A 27762-nucleotide genomic window follows, 5' to 3' on the forward strand; every position below is an offset into this window, starting at 1 on the left:
CTGCCTCTTACCTGACCCAAAAGGAAAACAGACTGCTTACTGTGCTGACAGGGAGTCCGCAGGGGTGATAAAGAGACAGTGCTCAGTGGCAAAACATCTTACTGGATCAGCATTATGTAAAACTTATGTTCTCCATAATACAGCCTAATCATGTTTTATATTGTTATAAGTGACTCTTACCACTGCACAGCTAGCAGTTTTAAGGTCCCAAGATACACATAGAATTCCGGATATCTGCACCCCACAGTCACTCGCCTATACACTAGTGTCGTAGCAAGATAGCAAGATACACAATTGTATTTATGCAGGCTACACACGCCAGAGGCACGTCTGCGTCTACCAAGATAGATAGCAATCCGTATAGAGCCACACTACCGGTGGACACTGCAGTCTCCTTCTATGCACAACTGCTGGTACAGAGGACAGGTTAAAATGATATTTTGGAGTCAGATAGCTGAGATAAGATTAAATGAATCCCGTATATATCCACTGTTTGGTGTATCTGAGGGTTTTTTTTAAAACAGTATAACTATCACATGTCCACTAGAGTTCATTGTACGTGACTGTAAGTATTGGACATGAGTTAAATTAGATGGAGATGGATTTTAACATTCAGTCTTAGCTGTAATGTGGCATGGCACCATGTGAAAAGCATTTGATTGCTTTTGTTCCTCATGTCTTTTTAAAGCTTGCCTATTGCTCTTGACAGCTGAAGTTTAAGTTGCCCGTGACAGGTCCTCATTACATAGCGTTAGCAATGCTTTAGCACATTCCACTGCTGCTTGCCAGAGCCGGCTGGCATTAGCACACACAATGTCTGAGGGGGAGTTGTCGGGTTGGGGATGGAATGTGTGTGCATGTCAGGGAGGGGTTTAAAGGAGAGGGGGGGTGTATTAGTCCATCGATCAAATTTTTCTTCCTATATTAATCTTTACAAATATATTAAATAAAAGCCACAGAGTGCACATCTGATAAACAATTATGGTCAGAGTGGATGATCCATACGGAAATATAAATTACGTTTTAGCCGCAGGAGCCGCATGCAGTTGCAGCACCAGACTTTGGTTCCATGTGGAATCATCAATTTTGTGTTGATTGGATGTAGGCTACATGGGTGCTGTAAGCTGCTAGTGAACTCCAAAGTGCATTGACTTAGCTATAGTATCTGGCTCTCAGTGCATTGACTTAGCTATAGTACCTGGCTCTCAGTGCATTGACTTAGCTATAGTACCTGGCTCTCAGTGCATTGACTTAGCTATAGTACCTGGCTCTCAGTGCATTGACTTAGCTATAGTACCTGGCTCTCAGTGCAATGACTTAGCTATAGTACCTGGTTCTCAGTACACTGATTTAGCTATAGTACCTGGCTCTCAGTGCATTGATTTAGCTATAGTATCTGGCTCTCAGTACACTGATTTAGCTATAGCACAAAGCTCTTTGTGCATTCATGTCACATAGCCATGCGTCTAAGTAGCAGAAGTGACTACAGGTAAGGATACACACATATCCTCTCAAGCAGCCAGAGGGTAATAAATGTGTACTTATCTGCACAGACACATGTTGATGTTCATTTACCGCTGACTCTATGTTTTCTAATACTTTGTGGATATCAGCTCATGGCTATTGGCACATTTGCAGTTTCTTCAAAATTAAGGCTCTGGATGAAGGGATTGTTGATGGTATCTGATATACAGTGCTGCCATAACAACAAATTATTTCAGTACAAACAGCCCACAAGGCTGTGTACTACACTGTCTTAAAACAAGTAGCAGCCCTTCCTATTTTTTAAGCCTCCCTTAGTTGACTTTCACACAATTCAGACTGTGTGCATACCTCCTCTAACACACACAATATCACTTTTCAGTTCAGTATTACAGTAGCTATCTGTACAAAAACCCAGCCCTATTATGTAAAGAGTTGACCCCTTTTTTTTCTCCGCTGTTGCAGAGATGTGTTTGTGTTGTGCACGGAGATGTGATGGGATTGCAGATCGCCCGTCGCCGCGACGCCCCCGCTCGGTCGCCAACTATTTGCCGTTTTCCCTCCAAAAACTATAAATACAAACAATTAACGTGTCTCATGCCGCATTAACGCTTCGGAATGGCTACGGCCCCATGACCAACACCTCATTCCTAACCTCCTCGTCTCATAGGGTAAGCGTTGCTGCTCCATAGGTGTTAAAACGGATGCCCTATATAAAGAGCGGCGTGTGCCCCAGCTGCACAGAGCTTCTGTTCTCCCGGCCTGTCTTGGCTCTGACCGATGAGCTTTCTGAGCTGCGTCTGTACTAAACAAAAGGGGGGCTGAGAATCAGGCTGCTGTTGTTCCGAGCGCGTCGTTGTTGTTTTTTTCCCGAAAGTCAGAAGTCGCCTTTTTTTTCCCCCCGTTGTTTTCCAGTCTGATCTGTTAGGTGTTTTTTTTTCCCGGAGAGCTATGGCGGATCACAGCAGGTTCATGCCCCGTCCCCTGTATCGGCGCGACGTGCGCTGGGAGCCGTTCTGCGAGGAGACCTTGCCCAGCCGCGTTTACAGAGCCGACGCGGGGCTGCCCCCGTTCCTGGAGCCCGGGGATCTGAGCTGGATCCAGTGGGCCCAGAGACGGATGGCCGCTTCTTCGTGGCCCGGGTACATGCCCTCCCCGCTCTACACCCCCACGCCTCCCTACCCCTACCCCGGCCCTGGTGCAGAGCAGCCCCGGGGGGTCTCCGAGATCAGGACCGGGCCCGAGAGCTGGAAGATCAACCTGGATGTCAGCTGCTTCTCCCCCCGGGAGGTCACCATCAGGACCAGGGAGGGCTACCTGGAGATATCAGGTAGGACAAGTTCTCCTGCAAGGCAGGCTTCTCCTTGCTTCCTTTCTTTGAGAACATTCTAGTAGTTGTGTAAAACTATTTACGTACAGCCTGTCAAGTGTGTCTCAAGCCTATGTGATATAAACTATGATGGAACAGCTACTGTGTGTTAACACCTAAATTTCTATTTCTCCAAAGGTGAATTACGTTTTCTCAAATCAAGGTTTTTCTCTCAGTGTTCTTCTGAAAGAAAAACTAGTGACCGGGTCAGTTTCAGAACCAAATCAAATCAAATCAATTTTATTTATAAATCACGTTTAAATACAACCCACGTTGACCAAAGTGCTGTACAGGCAGGTAAAATCACAGAGTAAGAACAAATCACAGAATAAAAACAGAAACACAGAGTAAGAATAAGAACATTTAAAATATCAAGGCATGTTAAAAACTGTTTGTCAAGTGTATATGACACACTAAAGTATTCCTTCCCCTTCACTAGCCCAATAAATTGAACACATTTCTGATTTCAACAATACATTTTTAAAGTGAAAAATTACATTTCTCTTTTACAAAAGCATTACCAGAGTGAATGCTTTGGGGTCTTTTGCAGTAATTGTAGCTCAGATTCTTCTAGGGTATACCTGTATCAGTTTTTCACATTTAAATTTGGGAAAAATATTTGCCAATTCCACCAAGCAAACTTGCAAACTCCAAGTTAGATGAAGAGAATTGGACAGCAGTTTTAGTTTCAGTTTCAGAATTTCTCAGAAGGCCTTCAGTCTAGCCTTTCTTCCTAAGAGACCAAACCTGTGATGTGCTGAAGAGACAGTTCTCTGGACAGTTTCTCCCAGTTCAGCCAATAAGCTCGCAACTTCTTGGTCATCTCTCTGACCTGTTTCTTGTCTAGTTGCTCAGTTTGGTAGAATGGTCTTGATAGCGTCTAGGTTTTGCAGTTGTTTTCCATTTTGGTGCAATGGCCCTAACTGTGCCTCTAGGAATGTTCAAAGCTTTGCCAATATTTATTTTATGCTTTTTGCCTCTATCTCATTCCATGGGATTAATTACATGGTTACTGATCTGATCTGCTGTATCTTACAACATTAGTGATACATAATCCGCAATCATGCAGTTGAATTGTCCGATTCAATTCGACACAGGTGGACCTCAATAATGTATTTGGTGTAAATCACTCAAGAAAAAAATGTAATACACCTGAGCATTATTCTGTATTTGTTTTATTTGCGGTATTGAATTTTGACTTTGCAAGGCAGCAAACAGAGAAATAATCATTGGAGAATGAAAAAGCATCTGAAAGCACTATACGATATGTATATAGCTGAATATGTTTAATTTTTACATTTTTATCTTCTAGGGAACCATGAAGACCGGCAGGATGAATATGGACTTGTCTCAAAATGTTTTTCAAGAAAGTACAAGTAAGTTTTCACATTTCAAAACAAGAAACAGGCCACTAATAACCACTGTGGCATATACTGAATAGCTCACCCCATTTAGGGCTTGACTGTGACCCATCCGCCCCACAAGTAAGCACTCAACTCTGACCCCTCCTGTTGTGTTCCCTGATTGGCTGTGTTACCTGATTGGCTGTGTTCCCTGATTGGCTGTGTTCCCTGATTGGCTGTGTTACCTGATTGGCTGTGTTCCCTGATTGGCTGTGTTACCTGATTGGCTGTGTTACCTGATTGGCTGTGTTCCCTGATTGGCTGTGTTCCCTGATTGGTTGTGTTCCCTGATTGGCTGTGTTCCCTGATTGGCTGTGTTCCCTGATTGGCTGTGTTCTAGCAGGCTGCCTGCTGGGTCGGACCTTCGGCACATCCGCTCTGCTCTGTCCGGTGGGGTGCTGTCCGTGGAGGCCCCACTCCCCTCCATGGCCCAGGAGATCCCCGTGGAGATCATCATACCTGTGCAGGTGAGCACTGGCCTCTCAGACAGTGACCCCATACAGGCAGTTTAAAGTTTAATATTGTACTCAGGAAACAGAATTGAGCATCTGATTGATCTCTCTCTCTCTTTCTCTGTCTCTCTCTCTCTCTCTGCTAGAATATAGTAACAATACAATTAAATTCCGCAAATAAAACAAATACAGAATAATGTTCAAATGACATAATACAGTACTATTTTACTTTACATGATGCAATATTTACAATATGTCAGAATTGGGGCCTCCTGTATAGATGCTGTTGCCCTCAAGCAGGTAGTGTGTTCCAAGGACTGAAAGATATTTAGAATGATATGTGGTGAGCATTTGCTTCTGTACAATTAGAATACCTGAATAAGCCCAATAGCCAGAAATCCCTTTACACCTTTGCAGAACATTTGTGAAGGCAAATCTGAAGAGAAGTTCATCCATTTCAAATGTGGAAAGGCTCTCTTTGTGTCTTTCTTTGACTTCTTGTCTTTTCTGCAAACAATAATATGATACATCATCTTGATACATAATTAATCTAGTTTTAGTGTTTTCTTACATTGAAACTGACAAGGTCCCGTCCTTAAGCTTTTATGAGAGGAATAAATTATGTCTTCAGACCTGGTTTATTGTGGGCTGTGATATAAACATTGACTTGTTTACAAACAGGTAGAGAAGAGGGCTCCAGAGACAAGAGAAGAGGAAAAGGTCGGGGAGACGGTACCCCAGGAAAACAGTGTGGGGCCACAAGCAACTACTGTCTTCCCGGGTGGGGTCCCAGAGCAGAAGAGTGTGACTGCTGATCCGCTAGCTGGCATCCAAGAGAATAAGGAAGAGCCAAGCGAAGCTGCTATTCACCTTGCTGGTGGCCAAGAGAAGAGGGAAGAGACAGGCGAAGGTGTCGATGCCCCTGGTGGTAACCCGGAGAACAGAGGATCGCTGGAGAAGCAGACCGCGGCAACTGAGAGAGCTTGTTCCAGCGCAGGGGCGGAGCCAGAGGAAGGCAGGCCAATGGAAGGAGAGGTCAAAGGGGAAGAGGTCCCTCAGGAGGAGGCGGCCATGAGGGAGGCCATGTTGACAGCGCAAGCCAATCAGGACGGCATGGGGCAGGAAGGCCAGGATCTTTCCCAGACCGAAGTGCAGGGTTCTGCGGTGGACGGCGAGCAGGTGGAGGAGAAGAAGCAACAGGAGGCCCGGTGGTCACACCGAGACACCAAGTGGATGCTCCGCAGCACCAAGTGGCCCTCCCAGCAGTACTGAGCAGAACCGGCGGCGTGGCCAATAGTACTGAGCAGAACCGGCGGTGTGGCCAATGCCCACTTCCTACATACGGGCCTATCAGACGCAGAGCTGAATCTAGAGTGGCTGCAAAGCGGCTGCCAGGTATCAGCTTCTATAGACCAGTTGCACAGGGCGCACTTCTCTGTTGTAATGGCGGCTTATGACTAACTGCTTTGAGACTCTTGTATGGTTCTGTCTCTGAAAAATAAAATCTTAACATGTCTTGACTCTGCTTCAGTGTATTTCACAGGCATATTTTGCATTTCAGAAATCAGGAAAGCAGTACGAGTAAATTTAAGATCATTAAGATCATTATTATTTACTTATTTGACTTTCATGATTATCTTAACCGTTTCATAAGATTATATTACCTAATTAACCGCGCACACACACACACACACACAAACGCACGCACACGCACACACACACATACACACACACACACAGCAGTAGAGTAGTGGTGTCCTTACTCCCCCTCTCTCTGTGTGCTGTTCTGGGACCAGCAGCTGCAGCCCAAAGGAAATGAAAAAAAGCCCACAAAAGGATAGGTCTCCTGATACAGGGGTCACACACACGTTCCTCAGGGGGAAACACGATACTGTCAGGTTTTATTTATGAGCTCTGCTACACTGGGGTCAACTGCCCCAGTGACCCTAACACTAACCATGGCTTAACCATGGTGCTAAGCCCCAAGGGCCTAATAAACAACTAACTGTACAGGTTAAATCAAAGCCAATTAACGACATCAAAACACAGACCTGCCACACAATCACCTGCACAAGTTAAATCAAAGCCCATCACTCAAATCAAATAATGACTTCATTATCAAAATTATTTCCAAGACAGATGCATTGCGATTTCAAAATGACCAAGAGGTTCAAAAATGTACTACAGTTCTAAAATTTTTATTCAGTACCTGATAAAATGATAATGATCTCCCTTCAAAAATCACAGTAATCCCATATTTTCGGTATAGTTGGTATACTTAACAAACATCTTTAAAATTGATTTGCTTCCTATTACGCATTACCAGGTCAAACTACTGGAAAATATCTGATATTGAACTAACTACAATAGTTTAGAGCATGCATTATGTGCAATAATTACTTCTCTTGACAGCACTGTAAAAGGAAATAACAATGACATTGCTTGTCATGTTTCTTAAGTAGCTTAAAATATAGTGAAGTAGGCTTAACTGTAAAAGTAAAGAACATAATTTGCTTTCATTATGCTCAGAGAACACAGAGAGAGGAAGGAGGGGCGGGACTAGTGTATCTACAGCCTCACAGCATTCAGCCATTCACAGCACTTACAGCAGGACAGTTAGTGAGACTCACACTCGCCACACATGGAGAGGGTCACCGGTCCGGAATTAGAGTCCCCCCTGCAGTGAGGAGCTCACAGAAGTGCTTAGTTCCTGTCATGGTGAACATGCCAGGAATGCTGATGAGAAGCGAACAGATGCTGGCCGCTGGTGTGCTTGCAGACTGACTGCATGCGTGGAGGCCTATCAATCCTTCCCAGGAAGTAAATATATCCTCACCTTCTTAACCACTAAGAAAACCTCGTTAAATTTTACTGTCAGTTATGTGAAGGCAAATTCACTCAGCAACATGCTAGGACTACCTCACCTAGAGTAATGAGTGATGACAACTTTATCATGCAGCTTACATTCAGTGATAACAGGAAACACTATCATCTATCAAATGCAAACACTGATCATATAATCTATGGTACTGTGTTGTATTACAATATTATGCAATATACTTTATAACTGAAATGATTACAAAACATCTGGCAATTACACAATAATTGCACACAACTCTGTTGCTGTCTGTTTTTGACTGAAAGTTTTCATTTAATCACAAGATGGCTTACAGTTCTATCAGGGATATACTGCACTGTGAGAAACATGAACACAAGCACAGTTGTCAGCCATGAAATGTAATGGTCGTAAGACAGCACCCTTCCTTGTACACTATCAATGAACAAACAGCATTCCCATGTAAGTTCCAACTTCTTCCCTCAGAGAATATAGAGACCCTCAGCATAAGCTGAACACCTACAAGCGCTCCTTTTCCCTGTCAAACTCCTTACCAACAGTCAGTAGAGACTGGGTGAGAGCATTTGCCATATACTTGCATATAAGATAGGAATCTTGATAAAATAAGGCCTGTCTGTGATAACGGCATATGCAATGTTTGTTTATGTATCTGTCACACTACCTGACACAGTCTGTGTGAGGTTGAAACTACACAAAAATATGTCTGTGGCTTTACTTTTATATGATGTAACTATAGCACTAAATGAGCAGGTTTTATTTAAGGTCAGATGTGTGCTGATAAACATAATTACTGATAAATAACATAGTATTGTGCATCATGACAAAGGAGTGATGCATAAATTATTCATTGTCTTGGTGGGAAAATCCGATTGTGTCTAAATATTATTTTTTTAAATATTCAAAACAAAACATAAAATGTTTGGAATGCTTCTGCACAAGTTGTTTAGTCATACACCTTTTGACTGCCATGTCAAAATACAGGACCCAGTACCAGCTGGATGATCTATAGCAACATACCCATTTGTCAGAAATAATTTTCTGAAAATTCATATGAAAACAAATAAATATTTAATATTATGAATCCTATGTTGTGCTAAAGTTTTCATGTAAACGTAACATACGCATAATTTTGCAATGCCATTGCTTCAGTAAAGGCTGAGTGTTTCTCTCATAGTATGTCTAAAGGAAGAATCGGTTTTTTCACATTACATTTTTATACATTATTTCATATGTATTTTCACTTATTTATTTCAAATTCAACTGGGAAATGTTGTGTCAAAACTGCCACTTCTTCCTCAGTTTTTACAAATTGGCTCCTAAACTCGAAAAAGTGGTGATCCTGCAACAGCTGACGCCACTGAAGCTCAGTAAAACACAGTAAAATAAAGGGAATTAAAAAATACCCCATGGTATATCTTCCCATCACTCGCTGGAAGTTTGCCTGGATGCCAGATTTGTAGGAGAAATTTATTGCTATGTAAATATGCAAATTTGTACAAAAACAAGATCATACTGGCATATTTGATGTAAAATTTTCACTGAAACAACTTCCATATATTCTGATATTTTTTACTTTTAGAAAAATGTCCTTCTAAACTTCTAAAATTCAAAGAGTATTTTTAATACACTTTTATGCATTTACATGACTGTGATTGTTTAAAAAGTTTTTTTTAATGGCACATGTCTGACGGTAAAAAAAAAACCTCTGAGAATTCAGGAAAAATATTCAATAAAGTAACCACATCTAAACATACCCGTAAGTGACTGAAACTACCGACAAATCCATACCTTGACCAAAGCTTGACCATACCTTGATGTCCAAATTTAGCTCGTGCTGGGCTAGCACTTACAACCCAATATAAGGAGCAGCACAGAGGTGTTCACAACACAGAAGGACATTACGACACAGCCTGTGGTGAGTCCCACACATCATTCAGCCTACACTGTCGGAGCAGATCCCATATGAACATTTTACTGTCTTTATTTAATGCTGTAGGGACTCATGCAGTTGTCATGAGTGTGTGTGTGTGTGTGTGCGTGTGACTGTGTGTGTGTGTATGCGTGTGTGTGCATGTGGGTTTGTTTGTGTGTGTGCATACAGAGGATTGATAAAACACATCTGAAATGTGGTTTTCATGTGGCTGAAATATGTGAATAAATGAATAGATCAGAGAAGGTTAGCACAAATATGTTGAACCAGCCTAGATGGCTGAATGGCCTGTTCTTGTCATTCTATATGTGTATGTTTTGATGATGATTGTAATGGCTGTTATTTTAATTAGACATTTTATGTTTGCAGAAAAAAAGCTGAATTGAAAGTGTTTTAAAAACATAATGTTTTACAGTGTCCTGGAATACAACTGCTCTTGGGGGGTGAGAAAAGGTATGTTTTTATTTTACATGATCCTTTATTTACCTAGGCGAGTCCCATTGAGATAAAAATGTTAATTTTCAGCACACCACATTTAACAATTCTGTAAAGTAGTAGAACACAAAATCAATTACGAAATGGAAAGAGTCTTCTTGATCTAACAGGTCAACGGCACCTTATCCGTCATAGTAAGGACACCTGACAGCTTTTATGGTTCGTAAAAAGCTTAAAATAGTAAACAATGGGATGGAATGCTGAAGCTGAGCTGATTTAAACACCATGAAGCACAGTAAAGAAAAGCAATCTTCCCAAATTCAGAGTAAGGTTAAGGCACAGTGAAAAGCAAATCAAAATGGTGGATGAGAGGTTTTGCATTTGAGACTAACAAAGGCACTGTGATGAACTGCCAGTGGCCCGCATGGTAGTGTTGGGGGCACACAGGTGCAGAATGTCTCTGCAATCAATCACAGGAAGATAGGCAGTTAAAATGTGTTTCCTTCTAGCATAGAACATAAAATGGCTTGTTTATAATTATAAAATAAATATAAATTAATTTTTGCTTTTTCAAAAAACAAGACAGTCATTGTGGGTTATAATTTGAGTTTCTCATCCAGCCAAATTTCTAAATATTTGGAAGATGTTATGTGCTCAATACATTTCCAATACATGGTAGAAATATTTTATTAGCAGCAGCCTGGGAATGAGATCTAAATAAATACATAATCTTTGTTTTATTAGAATTGAGATTAAAAACTCAATTAAGATCACAGAGATCAGCTAGAAGGTTGTTAAAATACAACAGTAGGAGTTACTGAACTGCTTGAGACAAAGTGGTATAGAAGTCAATGATGATGTCTGACTACAGATGGTTTTTAAAACCCTGCATAGGTAAAGACATGTTATTAATATGAAATATAAATATAATGGAATCAAGGACAGACCCTTGAGGTACATCCCTGGTGATCAAAACTGATGCACAATTTTCCCCATCAATATATACACTGAGAGTTCTATTGTAAAGATAATTATCAAACCAACTAGCTGCCCGGGAGCAATGCTACAATGATAATCTGTGATGCTCTTTCTTCTTAAAGACAAACATAAAATGTACTTAAAGAATAAGAAAGTTTATGAAGGGAGTGTTTACTACATTGTAATACTCTGTACCACCACAGTGAGCAGCAACCATGAGTACCGACGCCGAAATGGCCGTTTACGGCAAGGCCGCCATCTACCTGCGGAAGCCGGAGCAGGAGAGACTCGAGGCTCAAAGCAGACCTTTCGATGCCAAGACTGCCTGCTATGTGACTGATACTAAGGAGCTGTACCTTAAAGGCACAATCCTGAGCAAAGAAGGGGGCAAAGTCACCGTCAAAGTCACTGACACTCAAGAAGTACGTCTTTCAACTATTGCAGAAAAAATATCCACTGAGCAATGTAAACATGCTTAACATTCTAAGGGTCTTGGCTGATTATCTGATGACATGACTTTTTTTTCAGACTGTAACAGTTAAGGAGGATGATGTCACCCCAATGAACCCCCCCAAGTTCGATAAAATTGAGGACATGGCCATGATGACTCACCTCAATGAAGCCTCTGTGCTGTATAACCTCAAAGAGCGTTACGCAGCATGGATGATCTACGTAAGTCATTCAAAACTGTTCACAATTCATGATTTTTCCATGTTGCATGAAATCTGCAGGTTATCTGAAATGTGTTGCCTTCATGTTTCAGACCTACTCTGGGCTGTTCTGTGCCACGGTAAATCCCTACAAGTGGCTCCCAGTGTACGACCAAGAGGTCGTATCGGCCTACAGAGGCAAAAAGCGCATGGAGGCCCCACCACACATCTTCTCTGTCTCAGACAATGCCTATCAGTTCATGCTCACTGGTAAGGGTGCACTTAAAATGGTCTGTGGACATGTTTTACTTTCATATTTACTGTAATTCAATAGATTTGCTAAAAAAATACACTTTGTTTTTGCAGATAGAGAAAATCAGTCTGTCCTGATTACGTAAGTATTTCCAGGAAGCTTCTTTACCTGTACAAAAATAACTGCTCATCTTGTATTGGATCTGGTTTAACAAGACTTCTCCAGGCTGACCTGCTCTTGCCTTTCTTAATTCTCAGTGGAGAATCTGGTGCTGGAAAGACTGTGAACACCAAACGTGTCATCCAGTACTTTGCGACAATCGCAGTGGCAGGTGACAAAAAGAAAGAAGCAGGTGGCAAAATACAGGTGAGAAAATGTTTCGGTCATCTTTGAGCAACGCGTTGTTGAAAGAGATAAATGTACATTATATTGAAAATAGCAGAATAAAGGCATTGAAAGTGCAGGAACATGCTGGAGTTTATCTCCTGTGACCTGTGTTCGTCAAATCCTTTGCCTTCTGTAGGGATCCCTGGAGGATCAGATCATTGCTGCTAACCCCCTGCTGGAAGCTTATGGAAATGCCAAGACTGTGAGGAATGACAACTCCTCTCGATTTGTAAGTGTGAAAGGAAACCATAAGCCATTAAAGGGATTTCTTGGAATCTGTTGACAGTTCACCAATGCTAATAACACTGTACTGTTTCCAATAGGGTAAATTCATCAGAATTCATTTTGGCACATCTGGAAAACTGGCCAGTGCTGACATTGAGACTTGTGAGTTAAAAAAAAAAATTTGTTAATTTTAACATTCATAGGTTATTTCTATGGGAATGTTCATTTGATATGATTTTTAAAATCTTTCTTGGCAAGATCTGCTGGAGAAGTCCAGAGTAACATTCCAGCTCCCAGATGAGAGAGGCTACCACATCTTCTACCAGATGATGACCAACCACAAACCTGAGCTGATTGGTGAGATTGCCTACATGAAACTTTATAAAATAATATGAGGGGAAAACATGGGGAAATGTCTGACTGATCTCAATCAACCTTTTGTTTTTAACAGAAATGACGCTCATCACAACCAACCCCTACGATTTCCCCATGATCAGCCAGGGCCAGATCACAGTGGCCAGCATTGATGACAAGGAGGAGCTGGTGGCCACAGATGTGAGTGATTCACACATGGCAAAGGCTCATACTCCAAAGGCTCATAACCCTCTATTAACCTCTTAATTGGGTAGTTGACCACAAATCAGAGCACTCATTTACAAAGCAAGTGTTGATCGCCACATTTGACTCCATCAAGCTTCCGCTCTAAAGCATAGAAAATGTTAGCTTACACTGTCTGCACACCACACATGTCTAGTTTTAAAATGGCGAAAGTGCTCATAGGGTACTCGTACAGCGATAACAGGTACGCTTACATAATCTGTGGAATGTCTTTCATTTCATTTCTATGCATAATTACAAATTAATTAGGAAAAGAAAAGCAAATAAAAAATTCATTACAGCCACACAAATGTAAATATAATTTAAAAAAATTATGCCAGTTTCTAAGCTTCCAACTAAGTTCTCTAATGGTGATGTGTGCTTTTTGACTAATATAAATGATCTACTCTATATTATTGGCAATGTAGCTGCTTAGCTAGATTGACTAACTAATGACACCCTTGATTGCTTGCTAGCTAGCTGCATCATCAATGTTCCTGATGTGAATGATGTCATTGATCCTATGTAGCTTCCTGGTTAGCTACTTGAAAACTCATATAAAACTCAATGACACCTATCTTATTGAATTTTACCTCCCATATTAGCACTTAGCCAACTGTGTACTAAGCAAACAATTCCATTGGTGAGCAGGTTGAAACTAGCACAAGTTAAGACGGCTACTAATAAATAAGGAAAACAATTATATTAATAATGTAATGTGACAGTGATGTATCTGAAAGTCTTCTATTAATAATAGCTTTTTTTGTGCTTGATAGACTTACAATAGTCAGTAAGGACAGCGAGACTTCACAAACATTCTCTAATCTAAACCCATCCTTGTCATCTAGACTGCCATTGACATCTTGGGCTTCACCAATGATGAGAAAATGGGCATCTACAAGCTGACTGGTGCTGTGATTCACCATGGTAACATGAAGTTCAAACAGAAGCAGCGTGAGGAGCAGGCTGAACCTGATGGCACAGAGGGTGAGTACAGTTACCGAGAAATCAGCCATTTTCATTTTTTTGTTCAATTGTCAGGTCAACTATAAATCAGCTATGATAGATTTTACAAGAGCAAAAATGTTTCTAGCAAAAAAATTCTTCATACAAATTTAATAATAATTCTGGTTATGATAATTATTAGCAGTTGATGAAAGAAAACCACGATCACAACATCAAAACTCCTAAAAGCTAAAATCCTGGTCATTTAGTGCCCATAATACATTTACAGTATGTACAGAACAACACTAAAACTAAGTAAATTGGTTCTACATCATTGTGCATTTGACTGGCTAGTCAAAAAGAAAAAGATATGTTAGGTTTGTGCTAATCAGTGTCTGTGTAACCACAATCCCTCATTCTCACATTGCTGCATTCTCATTCCAGTGGCTGATAAAGTTGGATATCTCTTGGGCTTGAACTCAGCTGATATGCTTAAGGCTATGTGCTATCCCAGAGTGAAGGTCGGCAATGAGTTTGTCACCAAGGGGCAGACTGTACCACAGGTAGAGTATTTATGCTTCAAGACACGTGTTCTTCAGTTTACTTGCATTTACTATACAAATTTAAAAATCCCATTTTCATAAATAAGGAACTGCTGAATTGCTTCAACATCCTTTGAGCGCAGAAGTTATTCTTATAGTGTTTGTATTACTTTTACAGGTCAACAATTCAGTAATGGCTCTGGCCAAATCTATCTATGAGAGAATGTTCTTGTGGATGGTCATCCGCATCAACCAGATGTTGGACACAAAGCAGTCCAGACAGTTCTTCATCGGTGTGCTGGATATTGCTGGCTTTGAAATTTTTGATGTAAGTAATAAGTCATAAAAATGCAAAAATGATTTCCTTTAACATGCAACATAATTAGTGCTGACTTGCGTCATTATTTTCACTCAAAGTACAACAGCATGGAACAGCTGTGCATCAACTTCACCAATGAGAAACTGCAACAGTTCTTCAACCACCACATGTTTGTGCTGGAACAAGAGGAGTACAAGAAAGAGGGAATTGATTGGGAGTTCATTGACTTCGGTATGGATTTGGCTGCCTGCATTGAACTCATTGAGAAGGTGAGGGAGAGTTGTAACTACAAAATAAGTGTGACATACAAAAAATGGCTTCTTGAATTCATGTGAACATAATTTCTTCTTTTAACAGCCAATGGGCATCTTCTCCATCCTTGAAGAGGAGTGCATGTTCCCCAAGGCCTCAGATGCCACTTTCAAGGGCAAACTGTATGACCAGCATCTTGGCAAGTGCAATGCATTCCAGAAACCCAAGCCTGCCAAAGGCAAGGCTGAGGCCCACTTCTCCCTGGTGCACTACGCTGGCACTGTGGACTACAACATCTGCGGCTGGCTGGACAAGAACAAGGACCCCCTGAATGACTCTGTTGTGCAGCTGTACCAGAAGTCCTCAGTTAAACTGTTGGCTCTCCTGTATGCAGCCACTGCTGGGGCTGATGGTAAGAAAAGTGAAAGTAAAGTGAACATGAGCTTAACTTTTAAACATGTGATAGCATTACAGAACCTTTCAAATCATTACTCATCCATGAAATGATGATTAAGTTTTTAGCCTAGCTCAATTTGTTCACATGAAAATAATATGAAAAACATGACATGAAACTGCCAATTTTTTCAGAGGCAAAGGGTGGAGCCAAGAAGGGAGGCAAGAAGAAGGGTGGTTCCATGCAGACTGTGTCCTCTCAGTTTAGGGTAGGTTTTATGTGGCTTAATTGCATAATAGGAAGCCTGTAAAATTAAACTGTAATATTGTGGCAGAAACTGACCAACATTTATTGTATCATGCTGCAGGAGAACTTGGGCAAGCTCATGACCAACTTGAGAAGCACACATCCTCACTTTGTGCGTTGCTTGATTCCCAATGAATCTAAAACACCAGGTACTGTTTCAACAGTCCACAACAAGTTCTGGCCCAAATAAACAGCCCATATGCACTCAAAACTGTGTAACTCATAATGCTGAAAACCTCCACAGGTCTCATGGAGAACTTCCTCGTTATCCACCAGCTGAGGTGTAATGGTGTGCTGGAAGGTATCAGAATCTGCAGAAAGGGTTTCCCCAGCAGAATTCTCTATGCTGACTTCAAGCAGAGGTGATTCAATAGTCCCATCACACCATCATGTGCATGTTTTTATTTTCCTTTTGTAACAATATCTGAGAATCTGACAACTTCAATCTAACTTTCACAGGTACAAAGTACTGAACGCCAGTGTTATCCCAGAAGGGCAGTTCATTGACAACAAGAAAGCTTCTGAGAAGCTCTTGGGATCCATCGATGTTGATCACACTCAGTACAAATTTGGGCACACTAAGGTAAAGAAGCTAATTTGTTGTAAATAAACATGATTCTGACTGCTTCTAAACATTCAAAGAATATAACTGGAGAGCTTAACTGAAAATCATTGTAGGTGTTCTTCAAAGCTGGGCTTCTGGGTACCCTGGAGGAGATGCGAGATGAGAAACTGGCTGCTCTGGTGACCATGACTCAGGCTCTGTGCCGTGGTTTCCTCATGAGAAAGGAGTTTGTGAAGATGATGGAGAGGAGGCAAGTAAAAGCAACACTGCTTCACTGCGATAAAGAGCAAATTGACTTACCTGACAAAAGGCTGCTTCTCATTGAAACAGTTCTAATTTTTTTCAGATTTTTTTCCTTCTGAGAAGTTTAATTAAGGAAGCTTTTAAAACCAGGTTATTTTTAAAATCATGGGATTAACATTTAATTTCAATTGATTGTCTTGCCTATGACACGTGGAGTCTGATTTCACAACACAGTACAGCATATTTCATTTCTCTACCCACCAGCATTCATTTTTCCTACTGAAGTGAGGTCAGTAACTTTCATTGAATGAATAACATAACTGCGTCCAATGTGTTCATTACACAGAGAGTCAGTGTTCACAATCCAGTACAACATTCGCTCATTCATGAATGTGAAACATTGGCCATGGATGAAGGTGTACTTCAAGATCAAGCCACTGCTGAAGAGTGCTGAAGCTGAGAAGGAAATGGCCCAAATGAAGGAGGACTTTACAAAATGCAAGGAAGATCTGGCCAAGGCAGAAGCGAAAAAGAAGGAGCTTGAAGAGAAAATGGTTTCTCTGCTGCAAGAAAAGAATGACCTGCAGCTCCAAGTAGCATCTGTGAGTTCTACTGTTTAACCTTAGCACACATACAAAAAGACCGTGTGTTATTGTTAATCAATCTATTAACACCAACACTTCAAAGGTCCAGAGAGTCTTTTTTCACACTCATGTATTTTCTTTCATTATAATCCCAGGAATCTGAAGGTCTTGTAGATGCTGAGGAGAGATGCGAGGGACTCATCAAAAGTAAGATTCAGCTTGAAGCAAAACTCAAAGAAACAACTGAGAGACTAGAAGATGAGGAGGAAATGAATTCCGAGCTCACTGCAAAGAAGAGGAAACTAGAGGATGAGTGCTCTGAGCTGAAGAAAGACATTGATGACTTGGAGCTCACCTTGGCTAAAGTGGAAAAGGAGAAACATGCCACAGAAAACAAGGTTTCAGTTCAAATTAACTATAAAAATGGTAAATTCAACTCTATAAATGTTCTTCTGTACTAATGCTGTGGAATATTTCTAGGTGAAAAATCTGACTGAAGAGATGACCTCTCAGGATGAGAGCATTGGCAAGTTGAGCAAGGAGAAGAAAGCCCTCCAAGAGGCACACCAGCAGACCCTGGATGATCTGCAGGCAGAGGAAGACAAAGTCAACACTCTGTCCAAAGCTAAGACCAAGCTCGAGCAACAAGTCGATGATGTGAGTTTGGTTTTCTCTGTGGTTGATATAATAATGCAAGTGATCTTAATTCTTAAATCTTGATGAGGTACTTTTAATATTTTAGCTTGAAGGCTCTCTGGAACAAGAGAAGAAACTTCGCATGGATCTTGAGAGAGCTAAGAGAAAGCTTGAGGGTGATTTGAAAATGGCTCAGGAATCCGTAATGGATCTGGAGAATGACAAACAGCAGTCAGAGGAGAAACTCAAGAAGTAAGAATTAATTCTCCTAAACAATCTACTTTAGTATTAAATCTGAGAGCAGATCTACATATTGAAAGTATTTGTGCTTCACAGGAAGGACTTTGAGACCAGCCAGCTCCTCAGCAAGATAGAGGATGAACAATCCTTGGGTGCTCAGCTTCAAAAGAAGATTAAGGAGCTTCAGGTATATGATTAGTAGTCCCTTAGATTAATTAAATATTACCAAATTTCATTGGATAACATACCATGTAACCCTTTCAATCTATAGGCTCGCATTGAGGAGCTGGAGGAGGAAATCGAGGCTGAGCGTGCTGCTCGGGCTAAGGTTGAGAAGCAGAGAGCTGATCTCTCCAGGGAACTTGAGGAGATCAGTGAGAGGCTAGAGGAAGCTGGAGGTGCAACTGCTGCTCAGATTGAGATGAACAAGAAGCGCGAAGCTGAGTTCCAGAAGCTGCGTCGCGACCTGGAGGAGTCCACCCTGCAGCATGAAGCAACTGCTGCCGCTCTTCGCAAGAAGCAGGCCGACAGCGTGGCTGAACTGGGAGAACAAATCGACAACCTTCAGCGAGTTAAGCAGAAGCTGGAGAAGGAGAAGAGTGAATTTAAAATGGAAATTGATGACCTCTCAAGCAACATGGAGGCTATTGCTAAAACTAAGGTCAGTGACTTGATGACTGTGTTCATGAATATTATAATAATGATAAATAATTTAACAGATAAAATAAAAACTGAAAACCATTCTTATTAACAGTCAAATCTGGAGAAGCTGTGTCGTACTCTTGAGGACCAACTCAGTGAAGTCAAGACCAAGAATGATGAAAACGTGCGCCAGTTAAATGATTTCGGTGCACAGAAAGCCAGACTGCTGACAGAGAACGGTAAAGACAAGTTTCATTGTTTTTGAGTTTGTCTTCAAAATCTAAAAAACACTTCAGTGGAATACATTGAACAATAGCAATGTATTTAATTGTTGTTAATTCATGAGTTATCTGCAGACAACACTCAATATTAAAATTAACAGAACAATCTGTGCCCTCCTGAATCAGTAAACATGCTATTGGTACCACGATAAATAAATATATTATAAATATTTTGTCTTGTAATTTCAAGACAACAAACATAGTTTTTATTTCTATTTTCATTCAAAGAGAAATACAGAGGAATACACTGTACTTTACTCTGTCCACTCAGGTGAATTTGGCAGACAGTTGGAAGAGAAGGAAGCCCTGGTGTCACAGCTAACAAGAGGCAAACAGGCTTTCACTCAGCAAACTGAGGAGCTGAAGAGACAGCTTGAGGAGGAGGTTAAGGTAATATATTACACTTCTTACACTACCTGTTGATAAGTGAAGATAGATTTGCCCTAAGGTGACTGGATTTATGCTAACGTCTTCTATCTTCCACAGGCTAAGAATGCCCTGGCCCATGGGTTGCAGTCAGCCCGCCACGACTGTGACCTGCTGAGGGAGCAATATGAGGAGGAGCAGGAGGCCAAGGCTGAGCTTCAGCGTGGAATGTCCAAGGCCAACAGCGAGGTGGCTCAGTGGAGATCCAAATATGAGACTGATGCCATCCAGCGCACAGAGGAGCTGGAGGAGGCCAAGTAATTTCACAATTTATACATCAATACTTACTACTATGTATGTGTGACTCACATAAGAAATCTTACACATTTAACTGATATCACTTCCATCAGGAAAAAGCTGGCCCAGCGTCTGCAAGAGGCTGAGGAGCAAATTGAGGCTGTGAACTCCAAGTGTGCCTCTCTGGAGAAGACCAAGCAGAGACTGCAGGGAGAAGTGGAAGACCTCATGATTGATGTGGAGAGGGCAAACGCCCAGGCCGCCAACCTTGACAAGAAGCAGAGGAACTTTGACAAGGTAATGCAAGAACATGCTTGGAATCCTCATCCTTTTGGATTCTTTGAGAGTAAAAATGAAGGTCTGATATTGAATCAAAGTCACATCAAGTCATTTCCTCTAGGTTCTGGCAGAAGCAAAGCAGAAGTTTGAGGAAGGCCAGGCAGAGCTGGAAGGAGCTCAGAAAGAGGCTCGTTCTCTCAGCACTGAGCTCTTCAAGATGAAGAACTCCTATGAGGAAGCTCTGGATCAGCTGGAGACCCTGAAGCGAGAGAACAAGAACTTGCAACGTATGTTTGAGTCAAAAGAATGGGAAAAATATTGAGTTCCCTGGATAAAATACAATTATTTTAAAAACTACAATGACTGAATGAAAATGTACTGTATTTACAATTAACCATGGTAATCATAGTTGTCTCAAATAGTTACAAGAATATTAACATTCCATTGCCTTAAGATGGGTGTATTGAGAATAATATCAGACAGGACTATATTGTGGTGCTGAAGGCCTTTTATTTGTGTCTGCAGAGGAGATTTCAGACCTAACCGAGCAGATCGGCGAGACAGGAAAAGCCATCCATGAGCTGGAGAAGGCAAAGAAGACTGTGGAGACTGAGAAGGCAGAGCTCCAGACTGCACTGGAAGAGGCAGAGGTATACTTCATAAACATCGCTTCATAACCATCATGTCATAAACATCAATTCATAACCATCAACAGAAATAATCTATATCCCTTCAATTTGTCTTTAGTGAATTGCTGTTAGTGTATTAGTGAAGATCTGTTTGTGTGTTTCATCAGTGCTACATATTTCACTTGTATTGCATTCCATGCTCACATTCAAAATGAACCATTTGTGAAAACCTTGATTAAGCAAAGTTAATTTCTAAAATGTGCTATATTCACTTGCAGGGAACTCTGGAGCATGAAGAGTCCAAGATCCTTCGTGTCCAGCTGGAGCTGAACCAGATAAAAGGTGAAGTTGACAGGAAACTTGCAGAGAAGGATGAGGAGATGGAACAGGTCAAGAGGAACAGCCAGAGGGTGACTGAGACCATGCAGAGCACTCTCGACTCCGAGGTCAGAAGCAGGAATGATGCTCTGAGGGTGAAAAAGAAGATGGAGGGAGATCTCAATGAGATGGAAATTCAGCTGAGCCATGCTAATCGCCAGGCCGCTGAAGCCCAGAAACAACTGAGGAATGTGCAAGGACAGCTAAAGGTAACGTTCTTACACAGGTATATACAGTATGTTGTAATGTTTAAATTAATGGGGGGGACAGAGGGGTTACAACTTCCCAAATATTACAAACCAGCCTAATACCCCCCCCCCCCCCCCCCCCAATAATATAACATGATGATGAGAAGAATAATTCATATAATAAAGATGGGGATCGTTGTGACTGGGATATACTGATCAGTTGTCTGAAGTATTTCCCATTAGAATTCACCAGAAATGATCATTTTACACTATTCCTTTCAAAAGTTTCTTTTGGGGGACATGCCCCTGGACCCCCCTTGAGGGTTTTGTTCCCAGGGTCTATGCATTTAAACCCAAATATATTCAAACTAAAGTTACACCCTTGTCTTAATGTATCTTAATGTAACTTTAGGATGCCCAATTGCACCTTGATGATGCGGTCAGAGGTCAGGAGGACCTGAAGGAGCAGGCTGCCATGGTGGAGCGCAGGAACACACTGATGCTGGCTGAGATTGAGGAGCTCAGGGCTGCTCTGGAGCAGACAGAGAGAGGCCGCAAAGTGGCAGAGCAGGAGCTGGTGGATGCCAGTGAGCGCGTGGGTCTGCTGCACTCCCAGGTACTTATGAAAGGTTATTCTGAACACAGTCTGTTTCACAAGCTCACCTGCTTAAAGCAGAATGCACCTTAATGCGCATTGCATCTGTCTCTGCCTAGAATACAAGCCTTCTGAACACCAAGAAGAAGCTGGAAGGCGACTTTGTTCAGCTCCAGAGTGAAGTGGATGACACCATCCAGGAAGCAAGGAATGCAGAGGAGAAGGCCAAGAAGGCCATCACTGATGTGAGTCACAGCACACAACATAGTGAAGGCAATGAAATGCATCCGCAATCTGACCAGACATCCCTCTGATAATTAAAAACATATGTGCCTACATGCTACAGCAAACAAAATGAGGAGGAGGGGTGCTCATCAACTGTGGCAAAATACTGAGACTAAGCATCCCTCTGATAATGTTGAGCTTCCTGCGAGTGTATAGAAAGCACATTCCCCATGTGACATTCCAGGCTGCCATGATGGCGGAGGAGCTGAAGAAGGAGCAGGACACCAGCGCTCACCTGGAGAGGATGAAGAAGAACCTGGAGGTCACTGTCAAGGACCTGCAGCACCGTCTTGATGAGGCAGAGAACCTGGCCATGAAGGGTGGAAAGAAGCAGCTCCAGAAACTGGAATCAAGGGTAAAGTATCAGTTGTCCATTCTTAACCAAGATAACATAGGATCAAGCTTTCTTTTTGTAAAACTTCTATCTCAAGTGCTTTTGTGTAATGACATCAAATGTGATTCTAATTTGAAGGTTCGTGAGCTGGAGGCCGAGGTTGAAAATGAGCAGAAACGTGGAGTTGATGCCGTTAAAGGTGTCCGTAAATATGAGAGGAGAGTCAAGGAGCTCACCTACCAGGTATGAAAAAGTTTCCTTTTGTGACATAGGAGGAGTGTTCAGGTATTGGACTGACCAGATAATAAAAAATAACTTTGTTTCCTGTTTTTAGACTGAGGAGGACAAGAAGAACATTGGCAGGCTTCAGGATCTGGTGGACAAACTTCAGCTGAAAGTCAAGGCCTACAAGAGACAGGCTGAGGAATCCGTGAGTCACATTTTCATTACCAAACGCTTTTGTAAAGGAACTACAATCTGTAACGACATGCTATTCTTCAGTCAGTCAAGGGAGAAAAATATGTTACCTTCACATTTATGCATTTAGCCAACACTTATCCAAAGTGCCTAAACAGCTTTTATACTTTAACTTTATGCTTATACTTTTAAACACTGCTACATAATGCAATTCAGGTTAAGTGCCTTGCTCAAGGGTACAATAGTAGTGACTACAACCCTGGAGTTGCTAACCCAGGTCCCTAACCAATATGCAGTGCTGTTACTTCACAATAAACATTTGCATATATCGATGACAAAATGTCTGATGCCCTTTCAGGAGGAACAAGCCAATACCCACCTGTCCAAGTTCAGGAAGGTCCAGCATGAGCTGGAAGAAGCTGAAGAGCGTGCTGACATTGCTGAATCTCAGGTCAACAAGATGAGAGCCAAGAGCCGTGATACTGGCAAAGTAAGTTAATTTTGTCAGAACCATTTAGCATCCCTAATGCTAGGATATATACAAATAAAAGTAAAATATAAAATGAACACTGTTGGGTTAGTACCCATCAAACAATGTTTTCTCAAGAAATAATTGTGTAGATAGCCAGTTTGCTAACAAGATAGCATATGCACATAACTGCCAAACTAAAGATGAACATTGAGGTTTTTCTTTTATTTTGGCAGTTAACTACATTTTCTTTGCTTTTTTAATGTATCGTATTTTCTCATTTTATCCATGGTTCCATCACAGGTGAATTAATCCCTCCCTATTCTTGTCAGTGATGTGGTAATTCATAAATTGATGGCATCAATAAGGAAAGCTCAGAAATCCAATCATTTGCATTTATTCAAAGATAATACCACCATGGGCCTCTAAGTGGCACTATAATCACATTAAATCTAAACATGGCTCTCATGGGATTCAGACAATACTGTTTGAAATTCCTGGAAGCTCTTGTGGCTTGAGAGGCCAACAGAAGGACACTTATCAGTAGCCTTACTTATCAATCTGGCAGGCTACTGTCAGCTACAGTTTAGGAACAACAGGGTGAGTTTGGTCACCTTTTAAATGAACTAGGTCCCGTAACAGTCAAATCCAGTTACAAGCAGGGTAATCAATACTGCTCACCAAAGCAGACAATGCAGCTGAATAAATTCTTATGCATGTTTAGTAGGATCATTACAAATATTGACCAATCACAGCATATACTGTATATTGCTGCGCTATAACCTGTGCCAACATTTCTGAAAGAGCTAGCTTCTTTGTTTTTTTTCCAACTGTGGCCTTCACACATCTGAAATAACAGTTTGAAACTGTCAAAATTATGTACAGTTCAGGAATGGCTGTATATGTAGGTATGAGTGAGTAGGATATCAAATCTCTTTTATTGCTGTGTTAGAATTCCCATTCAAATGACTCCCATACAGATTACAGACAACTCATCTGTGCTAAGTATTAGGGTAAAACTAGTCACAGTTACCCATGGAGTCCCTGAACTTTGCAAAAGAGCATGTCCGTGTTCATTCACTTGTGATTAGATATAAACTTACAGTCTTCATGCCATGTGTCAACACAGATATTTTCCTGTTTATGATCTTTTCCTGTAACTGACATCTTTCTCTTTGTTTCCAAAAGGGCAAGGAAGCAGCAGAATAGCCAGGATGAATATGCAGCCAAAGCCTCTCCACGTTTCATACAATATGAACGTCACTGTGAAAGTCTTTGTATAAACTGAATAAATTAATTAAATATAGCACAGGCACCTGGTGAATTTTAATTCAGCACCACACAGGGGATTTGCATATTGGTTTAAGACCTGGCCAACCTAAACACTGCACCACACGGACTCCAGTAAGCATATCTAAACAGTTTTAATTGTGATATACCAAGGAAAATTTATTTAAGTATTTGTTTGTTGCATGTCTGTACATTATAAAACACCCAGCAGCAGAGCAGTAGAGCTTCAGCTCAGGCCTGAACCGCCACTCAAACTCCTTTGGTCTCTGGGCCCCAACAGCTGCTTCCTGCGACTCTGTGGCTTTGCCATATAAGGAAATATCAGCTGGTGCTTGGATCAGGTAGCAGGCCAGTGCAAAGGTGACACTTTGACCCCATAATTGCTGTGATTGCTACATTTATTCCTGACTGCATTCTGTAGCAGTTTTTCAAAAAACGATATCTTCCATTCCATCACAACACAACTGATATGTCTCTGTGCTGTGACCTGGTGGGCTCAGTATTGGCACTTATACTGTAAAATAAACACAATGGAAATGAAAACACTGCACAGTGGAAAGGGTAACATAGTTTAGCAAAGGCAGGTTATTAATAACAAAACACATAATTACAAAAACAGAGTATTCAGCCCACCTAATGCTTGCCACCTAATTTTAGTTGCCCCTCTTTGAACTTTTCTCGAGCTGTATCTTTCTTGCTGTGTGGTGCCTAGAACTGAGTGTGGTCTGACAGTCATATCGTATAACATCAATTTAACTTCCTTTGACTTATAATAGAAGTCAGCATCAGGCTAGAAATGAGGCCCGAGCCTGCCGTCTTTACGACCAGACCAGAACCAGCCCGACTAGCCAAATTTTAAGCCCGAGCCTGACAGAGCCCGCTCGCTGACATGACACGCCAACAACACTATACGGCACAATAAAAAACAATGCAGTATTTCCTTACTGCGGGAAAGCTGATGAAGGACCATGGAACCGAGGAGGGGGGAACTTCTGCCAGCTGTTGGGGGGGGGGCATCCCTTCCGCCAGCTGTTAAAATGATTGACAACAATGGCACAAAGCTTCTAGTTTTTAAAGTGTACCGTTATGCTTAACTCGCAAATGAAAACAGCCGAACTTGAGCTTTCATACTTGTTTTTTAAACTTGTTTTTTCTTCTGTTAAACGTGATGCACTTGTAAGAATCCCCTCAGATGCACCAATATAAAATAACACCAGCCATGTCCTTTACAGAGTTCCCACACGTCCTGAAAAATCTGTACTTTTTATGTTAAATGAGAAAATTGCCGAAATATCCTGGAAATCAGTTAGTTGTCCTGGAATCTATTTTAGTGTCGGCCTAATATTATAGGCCAAAACCATAGATGCCCTTTGCGACTGCAATCCCCCCAACCCGGTCCGTGATCTCTATATCCTCCAGGTCAACAATGGAAACCTCATCCCCCATGCAGCCTCTGTTTGAGGACTGGTACAGTGTATTTGTGTGTGGATCGGAGTACACAAGCTGCGAGAGAAAAGTTTAAAAATAAAAAGGGAAACTCACAAACCGCAAATGCAGATTCAACACTGCACAAGCCAATTTTACATTTGAGAATATCTTATCGCAAAAAATACACATGTAAATTGAAAACTTATTTCTGTCAGGACCACTGTCATCAAAGTAGATATTTATTGACAATAAAGACAATACAGTTATGTTTGGCGGTATGGCTCTGTTCTGGAGCTCTCCCGCCAACCACGCAGCCCGCCTTGGATAAGGCCGGGAGGCCAGCAGCCAAACCCCCCTAGAGGGGTACACACAGAACAGATCCAGCAGCAAAGCAAGCTCTTAACACATAGGGATGGAGCAATGCAATTTCTTAACACATAGGGATGGAGCAATACAAAATCTTAACACATAGGAATGGAGAAATGCAAATTCTTGACACATAGGGATGGAGCTGGGGTGGTGGAGGGGATTTACAAAGCAGCGTGCAGCAGCTTGCATGCAGGAGGAGCAGCCGAATGAGTAGAGGGAGGCTGTTTAAATAGACCGCCCTGTTAAGTGGATGTACTGTGATAGGCGAACATCACTCAGCTGAGCCATCAGTTGATTCACCCGGAGCGCTTGACTCTCGTGGCCTACCAGAACTACGCGATGCTCCATTTTTGGTTTCATATTCAAAGCATGAGGTGTTTGTGAAAAAGAAAAAATGCGTATTAACAAATACTGAAGCATTTGTACAGATCAGTGCACATCCATCCATTATCTAGGTGATACCCCATTTTGTAGTTCTGATCTCATGGTTTCAGAACAAATGAAAAACAAAAAATATTTTTTAAAAGTTCATTGATCCCCCCTTTAACCATGTTCAGTCACAAATACCCTTATTGTCGGGTTTTGTGTATTATACCTGATAGTGTACAGCAGTGTTAATTTTAGATGTTTCAGTATTGCATAGCTTAATATTTGTTAGTTATTAATTTCAGTGGAGTTGTCATTCACAGCCATCAATACAAGCCTTCTGTTGCTCACTCTCAATATAGCTCTCAATTATATACGTAGCATTTGTGTATATCCGTCAATGTATATTTAAATTTACATATGATTTAAAGTTTTAAATCTAGAAAAGTATTATTATTATTATTATTATTATTATTAGACTGTTCTATTTTTCATAAAGCTTTGCACACTGCACAATTTGCAATCATAAGTATAGCTTTCATTTCACAGACTGCTGGCCTGGGCCACCTAGTCTCACAAAGTCAAACTTAAAGTCTCACAAGCTAGGGTGTGTAGGCATCTATCACTAGGGGGTGATAGATGCCTAGTTTTGGACCAGAATGTCCCTTTTTTAAATTATTAGTAAAATGATTTGGTCCCAACCAGGAAATATAAATTAAATTTGACCTCTAGTTTGAAATGAATTTCTGTGTCCACTGTTAATTTTTTAAAATTCCTTATACCCCAACCCGCACCCCCCCCCTCCCCCCGAGTCCATGAACAGTTTTGACAGCCCCCCAACCCCCAACCGTCCAGTCCGCAATTGGTTCCAACAGCCCGACATATCTCCCCATCTCCCCCCAAGCCTATGTCTATGGCTGCAATAGCCTAGTTAATGGCCCTCAACATTGCATCTCGCGGTGCTTGCAACAAAAATAAATCTGACACGAGTGTGAACTAATAGCCTATACATCTCCATTGGCAAATATTCTCATGCCTAAAAAAAATGTGTTGAGCCTGCAGAACAGCTGCACAACCACAAGGAAACGTTTGTGTGCAGTCTCAA

General features: G+C 41.3%; 2 protein-coding genes across 3 annotated transcripts; both read left to right on the forward strand.

The window, feature by feature from the left end:
- Positions 1-1471: 1471 nt before the first annotated feature.
- On the forward strand, positions 1472-6226 carry LOC118212703 (heat shock protein 67B1-like). Of its 2 annotated transcripts, none has more exons than XM_035390885.1 (4): positions 1472-2812; positions 4164-4227; positions 4595-4721; positions 5388-6226. In XM_035390885.1, the coding sequence occupies exons 1-4, from the start codon at positions 2434-2436 to the stop codon at positions 5976-5978; spliced, it is 1161 nt and encodes a 386-aa protein (XP_035246776.1). In that variant the 5' UTR covers positions 1472-2433; the 3' UTR covers positions 5979-6226. The 2 variants fall into 2 exon arrangements, with proteins under 2 accessions (XP_035246776.1, XP_035246778.1); XM_035390887.1 differs by having other exon boundaries at positions 1948-2812; positions 4598-4721.
- A 4883-nt stretch (positions 6227-11109) lies between these two features.
- Positions 11110-24510, forward strand: LOC118213220 (myosin heavy chain, fast skeletal muscle-like). The gene is made up of 39 exons (XM_035392016.1): positions 11110-11328; positions 11435-11578; positions 11670-11826; positions 11923-11950; positions 12067-12175; positions 12333-12425; positions 12520-12583; positions 12680-12778; positions 12873-12976; positions 13867-14005; positions 14408-14526; positions 14684-14833; positions 14923-15093; positions 15182-15488; positions 15665-15738; positions 15838-15925; positions 16021-16138; positions 16236-16359; positions 16455-16595; positions 16935-17186; positions 17324-17566; positions 17649-17825; positions 17911-18056; positions 18141-18231; positions 18316-18705; positions 18799-18925; positions 19239-19357; positions 19454-19650; positions 19744-19927; positions 20031-20196; positions 20435-20559; positions 20817-21125; positions 21517-21720; positions 21819-21944; positions 22169-22339; positions 22457-22561; positions 22653-22748; positions 23094-23225; positions 24393-24510. Exons 1-39 carry the CDS (start codon positions 11122-11124, stop codon positions 24411-24413), a joined length of 5817 nt encoding a protein of 1938 aa, XP_035247907.1. The 5' UTR covers positions 11110-11121; the 3' UTR covers positions 24414-24510.
- Positions 24511-27762: the final 3252 nt, after the last annotated feature.

This window comes from Anguilla anguilla, chromosome 14 (assembly GCF_013347855.1).
Source record: "Anguilla anguilla isolate fAngAng1 chromosome 14, fAngAng1.pri, whole genome shotgun sequence".
NCBI classification, from domain to species: Eukaryota; Metazoa; Chordata; class Actinopteri; order Anguilliformes; family Anguillidae; genus Anguilla; species Anguilla anguilla.

Bases quoted from the DNA above. Each gene is read 5' to 3' on its own strand.
- LOC118212703 (XM_035390885.1), top strand. From the start codon at position 2,434: ATGGCGGATCACAGCAGGTTCATGCCCCGTCCCCTGTATCGGCGCGAC. The intron at 4,228-4,594 runs GTAAGTTTTCAC...GCTGTGTTCTAG, and splicing joins TGTTTTTCAAGAAAGTACAA to CAGGCTGCCTGCTGGGTCGG. The intron at 4,722-5,387 runs GTGAGCACTGGC...GTTTACAAACAG, and splicing joins AGATCATCATACCTGTGCAG to GTAGAGAAGAGGGCTCCAGA.
- LOC118213220 (XM_035392016.1), top strand. From the start codon at position 11,122: ATGAGTACCGACGCCGAAATGGCCGTTTACGGCAAGGCCGCCATCTAC. The intron at 14,834-14,922 runs GTAAGTAATAAG...TTTCACTCAAAG, and splicing joins CTGGCTTTGAAATTTTTGAT to TACAACAGCATGGAACAGCT. The intron at 20,197-20,434 runs GTATGTTTGAGT...TTGTGTCTGCAG, and splicing joins AGAGAACAAGAACTTGCAAC to AGGAGATTTCAGACCTAACC.